General features: G+C 34.7%; 2 protein-coding genes across 4 annotated transcripts; both read right to left on the bottom strand.

The window, feature by feature from the left end:
- Positions 1 to 1421: 1421 nt before the first annotated feature.
- LOC121240082 (protein ELC-like) lies at positions 1422 to 4851 on the bottom strand. Of its 2 annotated transcripts, none has more exons than XM_041137541.1 (2): positions 3401 to 4851; positions 1422 to 1743 (listed from the first exon to the last, which is right to left on the bottom strand). In XM_041137541.1, exon 1 carries the CDS (start codon positions 4683 to 4685, stop codon positions 3447 to 3449), a length of 1239 nt encoding a protein of 412 aa, XP_040993475.1. In that variant the 5' UTR covers positions 4686 to 4851; the 3' UTR covers positions 1422 to 1743; positions 3401 to 3446. The 2 variants fall into 2 exon arrangements, with proteins under 2 accessions (XP_040993475.1, XP_040993476.1); XM_041137542.1 differs by lacking the exon at positions 1422 to 1743 and adding an exon at positions 2817 to 3124.
- Positions 4852 to 14151: 9300 nt separating this feature from the next.
- LOC121239402 lies at positions 14152 to 18059 on the bottom strand. Of its 2 annotated transcripts, none has more exons than XM_041136655.1 (2): positions 17810 to 18059; positions 14152 to 16292 (listed from the first exon to the last, which is right to left on the bottom strand). In XM_041136655.1, exon 2 carries the CDS (start codon positions 16251 to 16253, stop codon positions 14337 to 14339), a length of 1917 nt encoding a protein of 638 aa, XP_040992589.1. In that variant the 5' UTR covers positions 16254 to 16292; positions 17810 to 18059; the 3' UTR covers positions 14152 to 14336. The 2 variants fall into 2 exon arrangements, with proteins under 2 accessions (XP_040992589.1, XP_040992590.1); XM_041136656.1 differs by having other exon boundaries at positions 14152 to 16283; positions 17810 to 17974.
- Positions 18060 to 19134: the final 1075 nt, after the last annotated feature.

Raw genomic sequence — 19134 nt, 5'->3', positions numbered from 1 at the left:
GATATGCAGAAACATGAAACTCTACAACAATGAATTACAATTCTACTTCTGAAACATAAATAAGATTACATTTTTCGCCAATTTGCAGCTTGACTCATCCCAAATGACAAAGATAAAACCTTTTTCCTCTATTTTAGATCAAGATTATGATTCTATTAAACACATTAACGTTGCAGAAACTTCATTACTTCCTTTGCCACCGCAATTTCTACCAATTCATCTAAAACAACAGCCAAGAACTAACTCCCACAGACCTGTCTAGCAGCCCCGAAGCATCGAAGCCCTCTTACGTTATCGTTTGGATTCAAAGATGAGTTGAGATGAGTTGAAATAGGTTATGAATAGTAATAAGATGGGTTGTGAATAGTAGTGAGATTTGTGAGTTAAAGTTGATGAATAGTAATGAATAGTAGTGAGATGAGTTGAAATGACTTGCGCAAACCGGGACATCTATAGACTATTCATATGAAAAATATAATGTATTTCTAAAAATATTAAAATTATTTTTTATAATTAAATAAACAGACAGCATCATGCTCTACTTCGTTTTATTTTTTTACGACTCTAGCGTCAGTCTGGCTACTTCGGTCTGGTAGTGGTGGCAACGGCTGCCAGATGGTGGAAAGAAGCAACAGGAATAATTCGTCTGATAGTAGAGGGAAGTACTGGAAGTCTGGAAGACAATTCCTTCATAGGGTATTTAATTTTAGGTAGAAATTACATGCGGTGATTCTCATGACTTTAAATTGTATAATGCTGTGTAATGCTGAGATGACACCTTATTATTAGAGGATGTTAAAGGGCTGAAAACAGCCCATCCGTTTCAAAGAGTTTCTGTATATGTCTGTGTGTATATATATATCCCAAAATTCAAAAGAAGATGATGTACCAATATCATTGCTCACTCTTTCGTTTAAGTGTTGCTTAATTTTAAATCATGGACCATTAGTATTGCAGAAGATTACCACGTAAGGCATATTTGATCTGTTTCCTGATACTTCTTCCACTCAGGCTTTTACAAACTTGGCATATGCTCCCTGAAATTGCAATGTTTTTCCTTCTTTACTCTTCCGCCTAATGAAGGACAAAAGCTATGAGCTCCACCGACTGGTTGAGATTTCTACCACATTAATTTTCCATAGACAGTCAATAACCACATCCATATCAGATTCTAGGGGACCCTCATCCATATATAAAAAACATATATACATTACCCAATTTCTTCCACCAATTCTAGAATTCATGGAATTCTATGGTGGAGTTCTCAATGTTCTGAATGTCATTTTTTGAACTCAAAGAATTCTATCATAAATTATGCTGATGAATGATGATCCTAATCATCTCACGAGTTCACGATTATAATAAAGAAAAATTATAGACATACAACCTTTTATACAACTATATTTTAAATGAGAGACATTTTTGTAAAGTAAAATAACATCACTTTACATAAATACCTTTATTTTAAGACATGGTTGCATTAAATAACTCATAAGGCCAACACGACATGACAAACTCACTCCGTAATCATGAAATGCCTGCCTGCATTCTGGTGCAAGAATCCCGTGAGATAAATAGCCATAATAGCATTCTGAGCTTACTGCAACGGCTAACAACAGCCATTGGAACTCTCCAAGCATAATCCCTACGACTACATATCAAAGTCCCAAGCCATAAAGCCGTTACACTACCTCCTTTAATCGCCTATACTAAGCATTCTACTCGGAAGGCAGCTAACACGTCCTGCAAATGGAGACATATTACATGATGCTTTCCTAAAGACAATGTAGAGAACTCATTTGATAGTTGACTAGATGACACTTCAATATTAGAGGTGATTACGAATGTGTACACCCTTCCCAACTCAAAACCTGGTTAGGCTGCTACAACTATTGAAAGTGATAGGTGCATCTTGTCAAGCTCTTGAAGGATGAAAAGAGTGCCACTTTATTAATATTGGCATATGGCAACAAATCTAGACGAACTTGCCTATCCATCCATCTTGTAGTTTCAGGGCAGAAAAACTTCTTACAGTGCCTCTATCCAATCTGCAAGTCCTAATATCTATAGATAAACCTCACACTTGATTTAAATTGAGGGTCGACTTAGGGTAATATCAGCACCACGTCCACTTACAGTTCTTATCACAGTAGACCAAACTCTTGAAACACAAACCGCGTGATTATTGAAGTAGGACAGATCAAAAGTTGCAACCTTTCAGATGACAGACAAATAGTTACAGTATTGCATCACGAATTTTTTTTTGATAAGTAGTATTGCATCACGAATCTTTCCTTGAAAAACCATCCTGTTCTCTGGAATATGTAGATCAATCGTGACATCAAAGTACTCAATTTGTGAGACTATGCATTTTAATGAACAGATAGTCTAATTTGGAAGCAAACAGAGATCAATTCATATTTCTTAAATAAGCCGGGAATTGAAATTTATGAGAAATACTGCAGTCGTAAATGGTTAGTCAAACACCAAATAAACTAGCACGCCGGAATAAGATTTTAGTGGCAGACACATGTACAATCGCTCGAGGAAAAAGCATCAGCAATATTCACATCTCACTTCCCCGATAAACTGGAGAACCTAAATGCAACTATAAAACCACAAAGTCAATTCACCCAACGATGTGACAAGCATTGAAGCTTATATACTGGTAACTTACAATAGCCCATCCAGTGGATAAAAGAACTGAAGAACAGAGGCATACAACGAGGAAAAATAAGTGATCAGAAAATGCCCTAGCATTGTAACCACAACTCAAATAAAAGAACCAACAGCAGCATGAAACAAGAAACGAAAAATACCGACATCAGATTTTTTTTTTTTTTTTTTTTATAAGTAATAGATATATTTGGTTACAGGAATTTGGGCAGTTTCCTGTGCTAAAAACATAAGGGAAAACCTGTAAAACCTTGAGGCTGCCCCATATCACATCTTGGCCAGGTGAAATTGAGCCCTCGCTCACATACATTTACGAAGCAAGAACCCATTGGGTTGGCCTCAAGTACTGACATAAGAAAATCATTATCGTGGGAAGCACAAGCGCCAGAACAAGCACTGAGTTGTGTCATGTGTGCTTGCTTCAAGTCAAATTTTAATCAGTTTATGCCTGAAAATACATTTTCCTCTATATAATGAACAAGACCCAATGACTTCATCTTTAAAATGAGATTTAAAAAGATAAGATCAAAAATTTGAACTTAAACCATCGATCGTTCAATCAGAACATACACAACATCACGTATTTGCATAACCCATCGACATAAATCATTATCGAACAAGATGAAAAAGAAAATAACTCACCCCCCCCCCCCCCCCGCGGGGGCCCTCGGCCGCCCGGCGGCCTCCCAAAAAAAGATCATTGAATTTTGCACAGGAATATTACCTTCAACTGAATGATTTTGTATATAACAACCCCTTTGAGAAACCAATCAAGCCCGAACACGTAATGCCTCGGTATCGCCTCCATAGTGAGAAATCCGAGCAGCCATATTGGCAACTTGAGCCTGCATCTGCGCGGCCCGCACTTTGGCAGCGGTGGCGCGGTGAAAGAACTGCTCACGCGACAACAGCCGCACGTTCCTCAGGTACACATCGAAAGGTATCGCACCCTCCTGAACCGCCTTGTCTAATGAGTACACCACGTCCTCGAGGGCCAAGTCGGAGGCCGTAGACTCGAGTATTTGCTTCGAGAGCACGTCAACGCTCTCAAACGCGTCGTCCACGTCAACATTATCGCCGTGACTCCTCAGCTTCGTTTCGTTCTCCCTCAACCACGCCTCCAACAAGTCGGTGTTCATCAGCACCATCTGCAATTGCTGCTCCAACCCTTCCATCTCATTGTGCATCTCGTTGAGGCCCTTCTTCAGCTGCTCCTCCCGGTTCCGCAGCACCGCCTGCGCGTTGAAAAGCCCTTCCATCTCAGCCTCACGTGCCTTCCTCATCACCGTCATATCCCCGAGCACCGATTCCACCAGCTTATTCACCGCGTTCCTCTTGTAAACCTCCGACGGATCCTCCGTCTGACCACCGTACGGAGACGGCGGGTACGGTCTCGGTGGAATCTCAGGGCGCGTGTAACCCAAAGTAGAAGCCGATGCGTTGGCAGGATGAGAAGAAGAGGGAGGAGTAAAATTAGGATGAGGGTTAGAGTTAGGGCTAGGGCTAGGGCGGCGCTGGGAATAGAGCGGTGGGTCACGGCCAAAGTGGAGGCTGAGATTACGAACGAGGTCAACTAAATTGGAGCTAGGGTAGACCCAATTGTGAAGGTAAGGGACGGAGACAAGGCCGGAGGGGTTGACATAAGGGTGGGGACGCTTGATGACCATGTCGCGAGTGGGATTGACGTAGACGCAAGGGGGGTGGCGGGGGTAGGAATCCATGAGCCAGATGATGACGGGGATGTTGTAGGTCAGGCCCTGGAAAGACATTGGGACGGTGCCGTCGGCCTGGAGAAGATTGACCGAACGGCCGTCGTTGTGGGTGAAGGTCGCCGTTTTGGGCTCAAGGGAAGGGTAGGAGGAGGTGAGGGAGACAAGGTGCTGGCGGATCAGCCACTTGGTGTCCTCGGAGTAAGGGAGCGCGGAGGGCCCGCGCTGGGAGAGGACGGAGCTCAGGAACTGTTGGGTCTGTTGTGGGTTCGGACCCGCTTGCACCGCCGGTGGCACCATTAGCGGCTCGTCTCGGTATGTTTCTCAAATTCTCTGATTGATTGCAAATAAACTCCAGACGTTTCTGTGTTGGTTGATTTCGAGAGATTCTCGAGTGTGATGAGAAGAAAGAGTCAGGAATTTGCTTCGAAATAATGGGGATTGCGTGGCGTCTGCATGAGAGAGAGAGAGAGAGAGAGCTTGAATATAACGTGAGCGATCGTGTTGATTCGACGGCTTGGATTCGACGGCTTGGATTCGACGTATGCAATTTGGTCAATACTCTTTTAAAATCAACTACGTCCGTTTCACTCATTTCTGACTTAATTTTAAATGAATTGTGTAAAATATTATTAAAAAAATAATATTATATATTCTTATAATTTTTAAATATATTTTTATTCAAAGGTTCATTTTTAAATTCAAAATTTAAAATTTAAAATTTCTAATTTCTAACGTATCAATAACTGAAAAATAGATAAATAAATTTTTTTATAAATTTTTCTTAAACACAAATAAAATTTTTTTTGTTAGAATATTATTTTTAATATTATTATTATTTTAAATTTTAAAAAAATTAAATTATTTATTATATTTTATATAAGAATTTAAAAAAATTGTAATGATGAATTGAGTTTCGAATTCAAAAGAACTTAAGAAATAGAGGACAATTGCATGTACAAAGAAATAATACATAAGTAATTTCTATATGGATACTTACATGATTTTATAAAATCTATTACATTTATTTTATAATAAAAATATCACATTAAATTAAGATATTAATAAAAGAAAAGGTATTAATAAAAATAAAAAACGGTAAGACCGGCCATATGCATGATAGTAAAGAAGGCAGGCGGTATAACCGACCATATGCATGAAGAAATAAAAATTGAAGAAAAGAGATATAAGATATGAAATAAACTTCTTCATTAAGAATATAATACTTACAAGGAGATTAATTCTCAAAGGAGTTTGAAGCTGAAGACATGAGGGAAGGACGATTGAAAGATTTACAAAGAGAGGAGGACATGACTAGACTGGAGAGGTTTGGGCGAGAAAGGAAGGGATTTCAGATTAGAAATTCCGAATGCCCTTCTTGCCTCGTGAACCCCTTTATATAGACACTAAAATAGTAACTCTAATAATACATGAACAGTACCGGCCGTTATAAGAACAGTATCAGCCGACGCTAAAAACAAACACAGTACCGGCCGACATTAAAGACAAGAACAGTGTCAGCCGACGCTAAAAACAAACATAGTACAAAACATGTAATCTTGTACAAAATTATTTGTCGCTTTGCTAGGCAATAATCTGTCACGAATAACTTTCTAGAGGGATAATATTCTGACAATTTCTGCATGTCATGCTGGTTAGTCAGATAATAATCTTTTGGAATCACATATTCTGAGGATCATAATTTGCTAATTCCAGTTCAAACGGATCTTGAGAATCCATCAGTTGTAAAGGATGGTAAGGTGAATAATCTTGAGAAGAAGATGCAGCTTGGTTACCCTGAAATTGAGAGGCCTGTTGAGAAGGAAAGGCCTGATGGGCTGGTGATAATGCAGATTGCTGTAGTGGAGATAATCTGGGTTGTGCTTCTTCTTCATCGTCACTGTCTGATATTTGTGACATTACTTCAGCTAATTTTTTCAAATCCTTCTTGTTTGTAATGGATGCTAATTGTGCTTGAAATCTGCTCCGTTAGACTAGGACTTCTGGAGTTCTGGTAACTTTTGAAAACATTTTCAATACATGATCATAATTGTATTTTTTTCCACCATTTGATGGAAACTTAGCGGGCTAAGAACATAATGGTTTTGAGAGATGGATGAGGTTTGATAACGTATTCTCATTTCATAATCCAATTTAATTTTGTTTTGAGAAAGAATAGCAAGATGGGTGAACAATGGCTTAATGCTGGTGGACTGTCATTATGTGAAATAAAATTTTGGAGACTTTCCTGAAAGGGAAGAGGAAGGAGAAGAGGATTTGGTCCATAATATTCCCACCATAGTGAGAACCATTTCGGGAGTGTTTTAATTTCCTATAGTTTATCAAAATGAATGAACCATGAATGACGCAAATTTTTGTTTTGTTTTAAAAATATTTTTATCCATGCTTGCTGGTAATCGTAATAATCATAATAAGGAGGATCATAGGGATGAAAGAATTTTCTTGTTAAATAGGAGTTTTTTCCCCATTGTTGCAAGATGAGAACTTGTTTGATAGTGACTTTATGAAAAGTAATAATTGGAGACGCAGATGGAGAAGATTGAGTTTGAAAGGAATAAGAAATTTCTGAGAGAATAATTGAGTCAGTATCTACTAATATAAATTCATAAAAATGCTGGGTTTTCTTAATATTTTGTGGAACATAATGCCAGTTTGGTAGGAGAAAGGCATCAAGTAATTTCTGAGGGTCAGACAGATGTTGAATTTCAGATTCAATAAGAAAGACTGGATGCCAATGAGATTTGATAATATTAGGAGATGAAGAAGTCTAAGATAATAATGGGGGATTAATAATTTGGGAAGGAGAATGAGAAGAAGGAGAAACGGCTTTGGAGTAGGTTGGTAATTTTGGAGAGGCTAATAGTGAAAATGGATTGTAAGAGAGTATAATATTTTGTGATAATGACCACAATATCGTATAAGGTCTTGGAGTTGCAGAAGGACGAGGTGAAGGATAAGGAGGAGATGGCAGCCGTGCGTATGAGGATTTGGACTTTATTTTAAACTTTGAAGATGACATGATTTTCCCTATAAGAATTATTGGGATAGAGAATCAGGAAGAGAATTAGATTCTCCTTTAATATGCTCAATATCAAAATAAAAAATACTTAATATAACTTGCCATCTGGCAAATATTTGCTTGACAGCCAGGTTTTTCACATCTTTAATTAAAACTTCATTGGCTAATTTACAATCTATTCTAAGTAAAAACTTTTGATTAAACAAATCATCTTGAAATTTAGAAATACATAAAACAATAGCTAAAATTTCTTTTTTAATAGTACTATAATTCTTTCAAGTAGGATTCCAACATCTTGAATGAAATCGAACTATCTGTTCCGAGTTTGATGATAATTTTTGTTTTATAATTCCTCCGTATCCAATATCAGAGGCATCTGTTTCAACAATTTTAAAAGTATAAGGAGATGGAAACCCTAAGCATGGTAATTTCTTAATATGGGCTTTAATTTGTTTTATGATATTAGTATGTTTTTCTGTCCAAGGAGATGGATTCTTTTTTAATCTTTTAAATAATGGTTTACATAATGTTCTGAGAGATTGGTAAAAATATGCAACATAGTTGAGACTTCCTAGAAATCTCTGTAAATGATTTTTGTCTTTTATTTCATCTGAAAATTTATCAGCAAATTATATTGCTATACTAATTGATGTAATAGTTCCTTGATAAATTACATGTCCAAGGAATCTAATTTTTTCTTGAAATAGTTTTATTTTTGATGATGAGACAACTAATCCATTTTGTTTGATAACTTGAACAAAAATATTTAAATGTTTCCAATGTTGTTCAATAGATGAAGAAAGTATTAATACATTATCTATATAAACTATTGAAAAATAAGTGAAAGGAGTAAATATTTCGTTCATAATATTTTGAAATTCACTAGGGGTATTTTTTAATTCAAATGGCATAACATTACATTCAAAATGACCAAAGGGGACTGTGAAGGCTGTTTTATATCGATCATTTTCAGCAATTTGGATTTGGCAAAAACCACTTTTCATGTCGAATTTTAAGAATACTGTAGCATTATATAATCGGGATAATAAATCTTTTTTATTAGGAATTGGGTATCTAATCCATTGTAATACCTTATTTAAAGGTTTATAATTTATTACTAAACGAGGAACTTCTCTTTCTAATTCTGCCTGTTTTTGGACATAAAAGGCAGCACAACTCCATGATGATTTACTTTTCCTTATTAATCATTTCGTTTTTAAATCATTAATTTCTTTTTTATAATATTCTAGTAATTCATTATTCATTTAGATAGGTCTAGCCTTGGTTTGAATGTTTTTCTCAGAAAATTCTTTTTCATAGGGTAATTCTACTATGTGTTGTTTTCTGTTCCAAAAGGCATTAGGCAGGTTAGAGCATATTTCATTTTCAATTGTAATTTTTGAAATTATCAATTTTTTGGATTAATAATGGGTCTTTTAACTGTTCTCGAATTCTTTTATATTTTAATTCTTGTTTTAAGAAGTTTATTTGGTTTTCCTTTCTTCTAATTATATTTTTTGTTAAAAAATTAATCTTTCTGGTTAATGAAATTTTCTTTAAAGAGTTAATTTCTTTTGGTACCGGGGGAAATATGAATTTAAATTGTATCTCTTGTCCAAGTATTTTAGTAGAAATTTCTTCTTCTGTTACAGAAAAATGGTAAAGTAGTGCAAGAAAGGGATTTCCTAATATTACTTTGGTATTAATATTTTTTACTAAAATAAATATTGTTTTAAAACAAAGTCCATTATTACAGATATGTGCATTGGATAATTTATAATTTATATTCAATTTTGTTCCATTGGCTTGGGATAATGTTTCTTTTGTTTTTTCAAAATATTTAGAAGGTATTAATCCCTCTTGTATACAATTTAGGTCCGCTCCTGTATCTAATAGGACAATTGTAGTAAAAGAGAATTCTTGATTAATTGAAACTGTTACTTCAACATACCATTTTTGAAAATTTATCTTATTAAGAATATTAATGAAATTGTCCGTTTCATCTAATGTTGAACATTCTCCTTGTTCAATGTTATGTTTTTCATCATGAAGATTTTTTCCATTTTTTTCTATTTTTAATAATATAATTTCTTGTAATAGTTGTTCGTTTGAAACTTCTAATTTAAGATTGGATGTTTTTAAATTTCTAATTTCTTGTTTTATCTCATTGATTTCTTGTTGTATATTTTGAATCGTAATTTTCTGTTTGTTAGTTTTAAATCTACCTATTATTTCTGAAAATTGTAAGGTGTTGAGGATGAAGTTATTGTAGTATTTTGATTATTAAATGTATCTTTTAATTTTTCTAAATAATCTTTTCTTTCTTGAGGGTTGTTGATTTTGTCTATTAATTCTAGTATAATATCGTCTTGTTTTGAAAGTACATTAATGGTTTTGTTACAAATGCAATTATCCTTATTTAGACAATTACAAATATGTACTTCATCTTCTTCTAATTCACTATTGGAAGATTGTTCTGAAAAACTTGATTCTTTTAATTGATAAATTTATTCTTCTTCTGAAGAACTAACTTCATCTTCACTTGAATGTATTATAAAAATGTCTATTAATTTGTCTTTTAATGTTTCGGATATATCTAATTCATTAATTTGTTGTTTGACTTTACAGTTTGATTTATAATGTCATACTTTTTCGCATTTATAACAAACAATCTATTTTTTCTTTTTATTAGTCTTTTTAGGACTTTTTAGTGACTTATTATATGTTGGTTTGTCTTTTATCTTTTTATAAGGTTTTCTGTATTTTCATTTTTTATTGGAATAATTCTTATAAAATCTTTTTCCTTTTTTGTGTCTTCTTGAGGGGGCTAATAAAGGAGTATAACCAAATTGTTCACAAAAAGTTCCTAATTCCTTTCTAGCAAACTTCTTTTCTTTCTCTATTTACTTTTTTAATCTTAAATCGTTGCACATAGTTAATCCAGTTCTGTTAATCTTACTTATTATATCACCATATGTGAGATTAAGAAAATCAATAGTACCGTCTGATCTTAATAATGATTCTCGTACCTTTTGGGCGAAGTAATATGGAAGTCCGGCTATGAACTTTTCATTCCAATATGGCTGTTGGCAATCATTTCTGATCATAACTTTAGTTAGAAACACATATTTATACCAACGGAAATCAGATAATTGAGGGCATTTAAGATTAATCAATAAATCACTAGTTCTTTTTTTAAATTGAACGGGATCACCAACAAAGTGTTTAGTTAATGCATATATTAATGTGTTGACAACATATTCTAGGGGTAAATTATTTTCTGTTTTAATTATTTGTATATTTTCATCATATTTATAAACTGTTAATATTCGTGACCTTTCATCATATGAAAGGTAATGATCCCACCAACCCTTTAGTTGGCCAGTAAATCCTGTAACAATAATGTGTGCTACCTGATGATCAATTTTTCTGTTACTTTTATAGACGTTAGCTACCATAATCATTTCTTGAAAATGATTTAGTATTTCATATTCAGATAATCCGTCTATATTTCATTCTTATAATACATCTGGTGCAAATGCTGATCTTACTATATGTTCTCTTTCCTCGAATTGCATATCCGGTGGAGTAGGTCTGGGATACCAATTACGAGTAATAGAGACATGCTGTTTTGAATCTCTAGCCGAAAAATTATTAACATGATCTCCTCTAATCTTGTTTATTTGTAGATCTAGATTTTTAAATTGGTTTTCAATATTACTAATTTCAGAGTCAGATATTACGGGTGAGTCTATTTTGCTTAATACATTAATATGTGGTTGTTTTGATGTGGTAGCAGTATTACTAATAGTTAATTTTTCTAATTTACTAGAGATCTGTTCTAATAAATCATTTTTATTTTTGGAAAAAATTGGTTTTAAATGGAATGAAATTTCGTGGGGAACAAATAAGAGAATTTCTTCTATTTCTTTAATAGTGAGTTTTATAGGGGATATTTGGGTTTCAATCCTTTCTAATTGCTTACCCATGATTTTTAGATATAAATTAGTATAATTGTTTTGTTGTATTATATTATCAAAGTTTTTCTCAGTATTTGCAATATTATATTTTTTTATTGGTGTAGCCAAAATTTGAGTATTCCTCTGATTATACTTGATGACTTGAAAAGGAGGATATTCTTCATAAATAATTTGGTTATTTTCTCCTTTAATCCATTGATTAGTAGTCCTGTTTATGGTAGATAATTGATTTGATTTATATATCTCAAACTATATAAAGAAAGATATATTGATCTGTACTTTTTCTAAATCTTCGTAATATTTTTCTTGAATATAATCTCTTTCTATTTTTGTAAAGGTTGAGAAAAATGTTATTCTTTTGTGACTATTTTCTTTTTTCATATAATCTTGTTTGAGATATTTTTTGTTAATTTTAAATTTTTCTTTATTCAGGGTATATATTTAGGCATCATCTCCAACTACTTGAGAATACGTCGGAGAAGAGGGTTCTTTTTCAGGATTATGAGAGGTAGATGCTTTATCAGGATGGCTAATAGCATGTACTGGCGTATCAATAATATTTCCATGAATGATTTCTCGAATCTGGGTGTCAAGATTTTGGGATCTAGTATCAAAAGATCTGGTGTCAAAATTTTGGGATTTATTTCTAGAGATTGATGTAAGAATAAATCTGGATGTATGATAACTGGAGGGTGCTGGAGAGGAATAATGTGAAAAAGATCTTCTAAAAGGTTGAAAAGCTATTTGAACCATCCCATCCATTTTTTGATCTATATATTCGAGATTATCTTTAGAATTATTTTCTATCTTGGGTGTTGGGGTAATATTCTCTAATTGCCATTCATTAGGAAGTGTGACTTGATTCCAATTGATTTATTTAGGAATTTGTATATTAGAATTTTGTGTACTGGATTGTAATAATAATGTATATCCTTTAGGGCTAGTAATTAGAGCTTGTGGTTCTAATGTTGTTTTCATTAATTTATAATGAATCCTATAAATTACTGTTAAAGCATGTGACCCTTTCATCATTTGATAGCCATTTGTCTTAATATTTAGTGTTAAGGCGTGTAAAATATTACCATCAAATAATGATAAAGAATAATTGGAATAACAATTAAAATAGACCGGTCCTTGGAACAGGCTGGATTCTACCATTCCAAGTAATGAATCATGAAAGTTATAATGTCTTCCGTCTCTTAAACAAAGCAATATTGAGGTATTTAAGCCATTTCGAGTGAGTGGTTTTATAGCTACTTGTACTAGTCCAACATGAATAAAAGTATAATTTTGTTTTTTATGACGATTAATAGCTTCTTTTATTAAGAGTTGTAATGATTTATAGTCATTATTTAAACTAATAGTTTTCTCTACTGTTTTAATTGTATAATTTGTAAGGAATGATAATTTAGAAGAAAAAGTAGAGATTTTGTATATTTAATTTTTTGGAACATCAGGAATTGTCCAGTCTTGTAGATTTCTTTCTATATCTAATATACTGTAGTCTTATTGATTAATATTATCAGATTCTACAGGGATGCTAATGCTAGATTCATTAGGTTTGAATAAAGAATTCATTGAGACAGATTTTAAACAAAAATTTCCTATTTCCAAAGAGAAATAAGTAGATTAAGAACTTGAGGGAACACCACCAGGACCACCCTTATAGCCTTCTAGGTTGAATGTGCTGACCATCGATTTTTTTTGGCTTACCAACACAAGCTTCCCAATATACATTATTTTCTTTAGTTATGGGTTATCTTTGTAAAATTTGTATCAGTGATTTCTTATTTTTTTTTTTTTATAAAGCAAGTATCTTCAAATGGTTTCTTATACTATTAATTTCGTTCCTTAGGAAAGTGCAGTCAGCTTCATAGTATTCTATTGCAGCTTGTCTACTTTGATATACATACTATTTAGACATCATTGATGTATAATTTTACCTCATTAATTGTTGTTGTCTTTTAAAATCTTTTATATTATCCATCAAGATTTGTAATTCCATTCTTAAATTATATTCTATGCATTTTAACTCATACAAATCGCGAAAGCCAGTACTATAAGTATACAAGAAATCCATCGAAAATAGTAGGAAAAATAAGATAGTAATAACAATAAGTGGAATAAAATAGCAATAACAATAGCAATAGCAATAACAATACTATCACCAATGGCTCTGATACCAAAAGCGTATTGTTATTTTTCCTGCTATTTTCGATAGATTTCTATTATGTTCATAGTACTGGCTTTCACGATTTTATAAAATCTATTACATTTATTTTATAATAAAAATATCACATTAAATTAAGTTAATTCGTAATTTATTTTTGTAATAAGATTGAGGATATACGCTGGAACTTTTTTTAATGATTCTTTTATATAATCGTAATATTCCTACAGTATGATATTATTTTTATATAATTTATAAAAATATCCTTCGTATTGTCTACAAATCTTCTGCAAATAATTATTTTTCTTTCATTCTATATATGCATCCAAGACCGACAAAAATACCACGTGAGTGGGATAATTAAATTCACTTGCTTTTATTATTTATTATTTATTATTTATTATTTTGCTCCTCATTGTGTGTACAAATTTAAAAGCTTTAAATTTAAATTTCAAGTTCCACTTAATTCAATAAGTCCTATTCGCTACCTTTTCATGCTTATTATGATTATTTATTTTTGTCATAAAATATGAGTTACATGCACCACCCTGTCCGTCCTCTCTCTTTTTCTTTTTCTCCAAATCCAAATGGAAGAAAAATTAATAACAATAACAAAGAAAGAAAGATAGAAGAAACCAAGCTATATGGCAGAACTAGTAGATGCATTTTCGCTGGTAATCAAAGAAACAACCGTCAATACTCACAAACGACTGACTAGACCCACCACAGATGCTATATTTTTCTCCCTTTGCTCTCAAGTCCTAAGGAGATGGAAAAGTAACAAACTGCCTGGGCACACTGAAGATGTCCTTGCCTGCAAAAGGAGTTGTCCAGTCACGCGAACCAGCAGAAGATGGTGCTTCTGTAGCCACTCGACCATCCTGCAATCCTGATCTGAACTTTCCATTTGCACTGCCCAACCTCATCCCTGAACTGTTCCTCAATAAGGAAGAAAGCCCCAGCAACAACCCATTTGATTTGGAAGGTGATGGGTAATTCAATGTCCAATCGATATTGGTATAGTCTAACTCAGGCATCAAGCCCCCTGTATTCCAGTCCATGGGCGAAGACAAGCCAAAGGTTCCTGCTGAACCATGACCAGAAAACAACCCAAGAGAGGATGGAAATGTAAGCGAATGTGAGGATCCACCCATTGTGCTCCGTGAACCCCGAGGATCAGAAGGAACCATTGGTGAAGATGCACCACTTGTTCTCCAAGAACCTCCCAGGCCAGCTGATGTGGGATCCACTGGCCCGAACGAGAAAGGAAAATCTTTATAAGGAGCCTGATGATGGAAATGCTCTGAGCTCTGATTTTCCCAACCAAGGCTGCCTCGGCTCTGATTTTGTATGACCTTCCCATTTGATCGTATGCTTTCAACAGCAGGAACGCTACTTCCATACCACTGAACAGCCGAAAGAGACGCACTTACACTAGAAACAGGGTCTTGCTTGGCATTTGTGGATTGGGGACGTTGCATCACAACTACCGACCCCCTCAATCCTCCTAGTCCTTGCTGTAATATTCTTCCTTCATTTCCAACAACACCAACCCGCACCTCCACTTTTCCTGCAGGGGGTGCTAACTGAGTAGGTGGCACTAAATTTAATGAAGCAGAAGGTCCTGATCCAGTAGCAGCCCACCTCTCCTCTGCCAGTGTCTTAAGTTGATTTGTCTTTAAAACCTGCAGGTTCCTATTCCCTGGTTCTGGAAATGTGGCCACTGCCGCAGTTTCCTTTGGGTAGTTAGAATCCCTTTCATTTCTTCTTTGTTGTATCGTAACTGAAGCTGCAGGCACTTCTTTGGGTTTCATTAGGTTCTTGGTCTCTGCAATTTCTTCTGCCTTCAACGGAGTAGCAGATTGTTCCTGCTTCTGTGCTCTCAAGGTATCTTCTGCCTTCTCAAGATCACCTTCACAGGTGACAACAGTTCTTTCAACCTCTTGCTTTGAGCAGTTGTATCTCTCCTCCAATACTGAAATCCAAGAAAGGTCTTCACTAATATCAATTTTCAAATTGGCTCCACTTCCAAGGTTAGTAATATGCTTCTGTTGAGCTTCTTCTTCATTTCCATCCAAAAGGTAGGCAACTGATTCCTCTACCTTGCCCTCATTCAACATCAGCGCGAATATTGCTCGTTCAGAAGGGAACCCCATTCTCACTAGCTTCTGTGAAAGTTCTTCCAGCTTTCTTGACATGAGATAGCCACTGCAACGATCATGCAACTCTTGTGCCCGCTTCTCTCTCTGCCGCTGGTGCTTCCTCTCATTTTTCAGACGAATTTTCTCTCGCCTGTCAATGTCGGAACCAGGTATTGCCTCCTGCTTTGGGGTAAAATGAGCCATCTTCTCTTTTGGGTCTTCAGACTCTCCAGAGCAGCTGCCGTTGTTGGAAACAGAATCATACTTGGAGACCGTTCCATGAGGGCTGCTAGAATGCTCATCAGTATCATCCATATTAAGGAAATGACCACTGTCATGGAAAGGTGGTGAAGAGGCAATAGATAATGTTTCTAGGGCATGGAATGTTCCAGAGACTGAATTGTAAATACTTGCTGGACTGCCACCCCCATTGTCATTAGATCCGGAAGGCTTGGAAGAAGTCTTCTGTTGTTCCTTCACAGACCCTGCAGAGGGCTTATTCTTGGATTTGGACTTAGATTTTGATGCTGGAGACATCTTTCTGGCTTCAAATTAGATCAAATATTGCTGCGACAACTACACAAAAATCAAATTTTTATTTTTTTGAAATTAATGTTGAAAACAAAACATGTGCAGCCAAGCCATATGAACCTAGATGTTTTTCACTAAAAATAAAAACATCGATGATTAGATGCACTCGCGGGAAACTCCTTGCCGAGGGCATGTGCATCCCTGAGATTAGTTGGGACGCTGTTCCCGGACACCCAGTGCCAATAAATAAAAAATAAAAACATCGATGATCAGAATTCACGAATCCACAGCTTGTTAAGCAAATGTGCTTAAAATACATAATTCCTTCCCCTTGCAGCTTTTGTTTCACACTTAACATACAATAAAAATAAGGATGAAAAAATTTTACTAACAATAGCCAGATAGAATATGGAATACAGTTACAAGCTACCCCAGACACTTCAAAAGAACTAAAGCCTCCCACATTTCTAAGAGCATGCCAAGCCCAATAGGCCATCTATTAAAGCCATCTTCAAAACACTAGAAGGACCAAAAATCACAGATCATAACTCACCAACCTGTCAGGAAACCACGAGTTGATCTCCTCTCACAGACCAACTATTTCAAACAAAAGTTCACAGTTCTTATACAGAAACTTCTTGTAGCACATAGCACAATCATACTTTTGTTAATCTTTTTTCTTCTTTTTTTTTGTACGTGTTATGGTTAGGTAAGATGCAACTTACTTACACAAACAGGATTGATACAGGGAATTAGATGGCGTTTGGTCCAAGTGCCATAGGGGTAAACATTAAAATCATAGCTGCCCACCATGAAAGTCAGTCCCTACTATAATGTATATGTAGTGCCACAAACCCCAAAGGAGTTTTTCTTTTTCTTTCCTTTTTTTTTTTTTTTTTGACCAAAACTCTTACCACTTGAGCCAGCCCATAGGGGTTATTAACAAGCTTTGAAACAAATATAGATTAATACCGTGGAATCCAAAGCTTCGAGTGGGAAATGCCACTAATATTCTTCCCAAAAATCAGAAGTATAAATAAACAAAAAGAAACCCACAGTTCCAATCACCGATCGCAATTGTTATATCCATGCAACACCACAACTCAGAAGATAAAAGCGCAAATGCTAAACACATGAAAATCAAAGAGTCAAGCATGTCCAACCTAAATTCGTAGAAATCATAACCTAATGCAATTCCTCGCTTATACGTACATTAAGTTCAAAATATAAACCCAAAGAAACGTACAAATTATCTTAAGAAGTACAATGGAGACACAACCGAATTCAAATCACCCCTACATTCTTAATCTTTTTTTATAGGTTCCCCTACATTCTCAATCTAAAAATCCGAAAACCCGAAGAGAAAGAGGAATTAAGATCAAGACCCGCTACGTTTAAGATCTTTGAAAAATTCCAACAAACAAATCATAGATCAACAACACAAAGCCCCAAAAACAGAACAAAAACCAAATCCGCAAGAGAAAATTGACAGTCACATTTAGAAAATCCGATTTAAAGAGAGAGGGGGGGGGGGGGGGGAGAAATGGGATCTCATAACTGACCTTGCGAACGAAAGGAATGTCAGGGATCGATGATGATGACGGTGACGACGGTGACGATGGTAACGAGGTCGTCTTCCTTGTCCTCTCTCTCTCTCTCTCTCTCTCGTTCTTTCTCTAGTATTTTGTGCACTCGCTGTTTTCGTTTTTTCCGTTTTGTTTCGTTACCTTTTTTTTTTTTCCCCTTCTGTTTCGGTTGTTCTTTTCCCCAAATTTCATAATCTTAAACAAAACACGAATTTATAAAAAATAAAATAATTAAATAAATTATATACATGTTCTATGAAAATAGTTGGTTTTAAAAATTTATTAGCTTTTCTTATATAAAAAAAAAATTATTAGCTTTATTTTTTCTCAACTTCCTTTTTTATAATTTATACCTTATATTCATAACAGAAAAAAAATTAGCCACGAGGCATCAACCGATATATCGTTATGACCTCCGAAATCTTAGCATTATCGTTGACGTGATAAATTTAACAATCTTTAAATCAATTGTTGTTAATAAGTTTTTTTTAAAAAAATATTACACAAAATTTTCAACATTATTTGACAATGAACGACTCGGCCATCACTACCAAAAGTTCTGTGGAACCTCCTTTCCTAGCCATCGAGTCTCATCCCAATGGATGGATTGCATTAAGTTGGAGCTGGTTTTGAAACATTCTTTTATGTCCATAACTATGGCTACCTTAGGAAAAATAAGTAATATCATTGGAATTAATTCCTAAATGAATGCAACGGTTGAAAATAATTTACAGCTGTGATTGCCAGACGTACGAGCAAAACGGTGGATATGGGCCATGGTGAACTAAACAAAGGTTGTAATTCTTTTTTTAAGAAAAAATTATAAATAGTTAAAAGCGGTAAATGTTGATTAAGATATATATTATTAATTGGCCATAAAAATAAAAAATAAAAATATAGGTTATTAATTAAGAACGCTTGTAATTTTGAAGTAATGTCTCTTGGCTTAAGTATTTTTTTTGTAAAGTTATTTTATAAATTTATTTTTATAAAATCGACCAAAAGTATTTTTCATCTAATTAATAGACTTCTTTCATTTTTTATTTTTTGGAAAAAGTCAAAAGTTATGGAACGAGAAAACATCATCCTAAAAAGTAAGGTATGGATCGATGACGAGGGTGTCTTATTTATCCTATTGGAACGAAGGCAAGAACAATGACGCCAGAATTCTGAACCTTCGTCAAGGTTTTGTCGGAAGGATACGGAGACAGCTGGTGAGAAAGAACAAGAAACCCTAAGCCGAGAAGGTGGGGGATGAGCTCAGAAGGCTCAGAGAAGCAGAAGAAAGTGCGAGTTGCAGA

The sequence above is a fragment of the Juglans microcarpa x Juglans regia genome, chromosome 7D, assembly GCF_004785595.1.
Source record: "Juglans microcarpa x Juglans regia isolate MS1-56 chromosome 7D, Jm3101_v1.0, whole genome shotgun sequence".
Classification (NCBI taxonomy): Eukaryota; Viridiplantae; Streptophyta; class Magnoliopsida; order Fagales; family Juglandaceae; genus Juglans; species Juglans microcarpa x Juglans regia.
The sequence above is the reverse complement of the archived record's forward strand: the minus strand, read 5'-3'. Positions and strand labels throughout refer to the sequence as shown.